Consider the following 3,459-nt stretch of genomic DNA (forward strand, 5'->3'; position numbering starts at 1 on the left):
TGAAAATAACGAACTTTAGATTTTTTTATAAAAAATTGCTTAAAATTATCAAATTTCATACTATTTATCTATATTGATTAAATTTTTATATATTCTTATAAATTCAAATTTTATTTATTAATTAATTATGCATGTTTAATATACAGGAGAATGCAAATATCTACAAAAATCTTGCAAAAATTCTACAAAAATCCATGGAATTCTGTTTACAAACTATAAGAGTCAATAAAAATCTACCAAATCCACGGAAATCTATCATTTNACTTGACAATTTACGAAAGAATTTATTTTATTCATTTTTGGAACCAAATATGATAGTCCTACTATTTTTATGGTCACTCGTCTAACTAGTGGCACTCATGCAAAGAAATGAGAATTTTTTGCCTCACCGTTAATTGGCTTCTTTCTTCAATGGTCTCCAAGAACTCAACCAACAAAATATCCAATTAAAGAACCAACAGAAGTTTCCTGGCCAAAAGAAAAAAAGACCCAATAAAAATCATTAATTTACTCAGTGTGTGAAAGTTTCTATAAAAAGTTAAAAATAATATGTGTGAGTGAAAATGTGGCTTCCAAGTGCAAAGGGAAGCACAATGGGGAAGAAGGGTGGCCGCAATGGCCTTGTTGCTGTAGCATTAGACAAAGATAAAGGGAGCCAATATGCACTCAAATGGGCTACAGAGAATCTCCTCACCAAAGGCCAAACTATCATACTCATTCATGTCGTCCAGCGATCCTCGTCGGTTTCACGTATGTTAACTATGTTCATGCACGTACTCCGATCCTCGTACTTTTCCTCACTGATCCTATGTTTCGATGTCAGATTCTGTTGTTTCTTTGGATTGCATGTAGCAATCTGCAACAGGCCCGGATCTAAAGCGAAACATATTACATTTTTAGTTTAAGTTTCGCTCCTTTCCCTTCACCTGCCTCGCCCCCAAGTAGAATTTTCGAATTCTCTAGCGTGGTCGACACAATACTTTGATTTGACCGTAAAATATTTGCTAGCAATTCTTCTAATTCAATATGAAGGGGACTTTTCTTTAATTATGTTGAATGCAGTTGGGAACAATTATGCGATTCATGATCTTAACGGAGCCACAAATGCCTATAAGCAAGTTCTTGAAAAGCAAACCAAGGAGCTGTTCCTCACATTCCATTGCTTCTGCACAAGGAAAGATGTAAGCTGGAATCAATGATGCTCTTGGTTTTCCACTAGTGATAAAGTTTTGGTATGCGGTAATCTAAATTGTTCGTGTTCTTTTCAACAGATACAATGCTTTGATGTGGTGCTGGAGGACACCGATGTAGCGAAAGCTATAACAGAATACGTTGCACATGGTGCAATCGAAAACTTAGTTCTTGGTGCTTCCCGACATGGCTTTATCAAGTAAGTTCCCGGTCTTGTGTCGATATCTGTCATACCACAACCTATTTTAGGATTATACACGATTATCCCATTATCTAAAGAAAATGAATCATAAATCATCCAAAATATACTCTACAAACTATTGAACAGCAACACAACAAATATTTAATTCGTCTATGAGTTAAAGGAATGACCATTACATAGCATTTCTCCTTGATTTCATCATCCCTGTATTAAATAGCGTTTAAAGGGCTTTTGATCCTTTGAATGCACCACGACTCGTGCTCCACGACCAAGGCACGGCTTAATCATGGTAAGTGGTAAATGGTAATACTCGAAACAACTATTAGAAAGCACGCGTAAAGGTCTTCTTGATCCTTTAATTACACGAAGACTCATTCTTCAAAGCCGAGGTGCTTGCTTAATCGAAGGCTGTGCAATGATTCATTTAGGAACAAGGACTAAACGTTGCTGAGCTTTATGGGATGGATTGTATGAACTATGGTAAGTGGTAATCGCTCACTAAAAACATTTTTTTGTTTTCGCAGACGATTGAAAACGGTAGACATCCCTACCAGTGTCTCCAAGAGAGCACCGGATTTTTGTACAGTTTATGTCATATCGAAATCGAAGATCTCCTCCGTGAGAAACGCTTCTCGTCTTGCGCCATTCACGTCCCCTCTTGCAACTCAAATACACCAAATGCAGGGGCAGGCTAATGGTAATAGCACCACTGCTGACGAACACCCTAAGCGTTTGCCTAGTACAAGAGGTTCGTCTTTGTTTGACTCATAGACAATGTTATGTCTTCTCGATTACTGAGTAGATAAAGCTCATGAAACGTTGAACAGGGGGAGAAAAAACACCGCGGAAGTCAGGAGTTGATGACACTGATATAGTCAAGTAATATTTTGTTCCTCTTTTTTAATATAGGAGTATATAATATTCCATACCATTCAAGTAACCTACAATATCTTGATGAACTAACTCCTTATTAATATATATATACACACACATGGTCATATGTTATACAGGTCTCCATTTCTAAGGGGAAGAGGGTACACAGGAAAGTGGGTAGGGGATCTCTCAGAAGCTGATACTGATATATCATTCATAAGCTCTGAAAGGCCAAGCACAGATCGAGTTTCAGGTGTGCTTTTCGATAACTTTGACTCATGTCGGACCTCGAGAGTGTCAACCAGCTCTGATAGTAGCTTGGGATCAATCCGCTCAGGGGTTAAGGGGAGTGAATTAAACTCTTTCACTGATTTTTCATCATCATCGCTCGAAAATGTAAGTAATTTTGATTCTTGATCGTTGATGTTGGTAGATGTTCACAAATCAAAAACCATTGTTTGTATTGTTTCATCGTTGTTGTATAATAAACAACAGAAATAGACAAATAGTATAAAATAGAATACAACATGCACAAACTAGATTTACAAGACTGAAAATATGCCCAAGACTGAAACTCTACATGCAGTTGATTTTAAGAAGTAGCTTCTATAACCATAAAATCGTGTCATATATACTTCATAATCTCATTATTATTGACTCTGATGTTAAAATATATTCTTCAATTTCTAATAATGATCCAGGATGACGTCGAAGCCGAAATGAGGAGGCTAAAACTAGAGTTGCAGAAAACTATGGATATGTACAGCACTGCATGTAAGGAAGCTCTAACTGCTAAACAAAAGGTTGTATTATCAAGGGCATTTGATTTGATTATTTTACTTCAGTACGTATAGGTTTTTAAAACTTTTTTATATACAGGCAGTGGAGCTTCATCGATGGAGATTAGAAGAAGAACGAAGACTAGAAGACGCTCGACTGGCAGAAGAAGCAGCACGAATTACTGCTGAACAAGAGAAAGCTAAATATAAAGTAGCCATGGAGAATGCTCAAGCAGCTCAGAGAGTTGCAGAAATGGAGTCCCAAAAAAGAGTGNCACACATATTTTTATAAATATATTGTAAACTTAATTTCATTTATATTAATTCAAAGAATATGATGCATACATTGATGTAACACAACGATTTTTTATATAATTTATTTTATGTTTGTTGTATAAAAAAACTCTTTAAAAT

The 3,459-nt window shown here is 36.0% G+C and overlaps 1 protein-coding gene across 1 annotated transcript in view; it reads left to right on the top strand.

Moving 5' to 3' along the window:
* Positions 1 to 475: 475 nt before the first annotated feature.
* LOC140974031 (U-box domain-containing protein 52-like) overlaps positions 476 to 3,459 on the top strand; it is a 7,782-nt gene continuing 4,798 nt past the window's right edge. The window contains exons 1-5 of the mRNA XM_073437238.1: positions 476 to 750; positions 1,063 to 1,181; positions 1,272 to 1,390; positions 1,918 to 2,141; positions 2,221 to 2,272. Coding sequence (XP_073293339.1) covers positions 564 to 750; positions 1,063 to 1,181; positions 1,272 to 1,390; positions 1,918 to 2,141; positions 2,221 to 2,272 — 701 coding nt within the window. The 5' untranslated portion in view covers positions 476 to 563. The remainder of the gene's footprint in view (positions 751 to 1,062; positions 1,182 to 1,271; positions 1,391 to 1,917; positions 2,142 to 2,220; positions 2,273 to 3,459) is intronic.

This window comes from Primulina huaijiensis, chromosome 3, assembly GCF_012295235.1.
Source record: "Primulina huaijiensis isolate GDHJ02 chromosome 3, ASM1229523v2, whole genome shotgun sequence".
NCBI classification, from domain to species: Eukaryota; Viridiplantae; Streptophyta; class Magnoliopsida; order Lamiales; family Gesneriaceae; genus Primulina; species Primulina huaijiensis.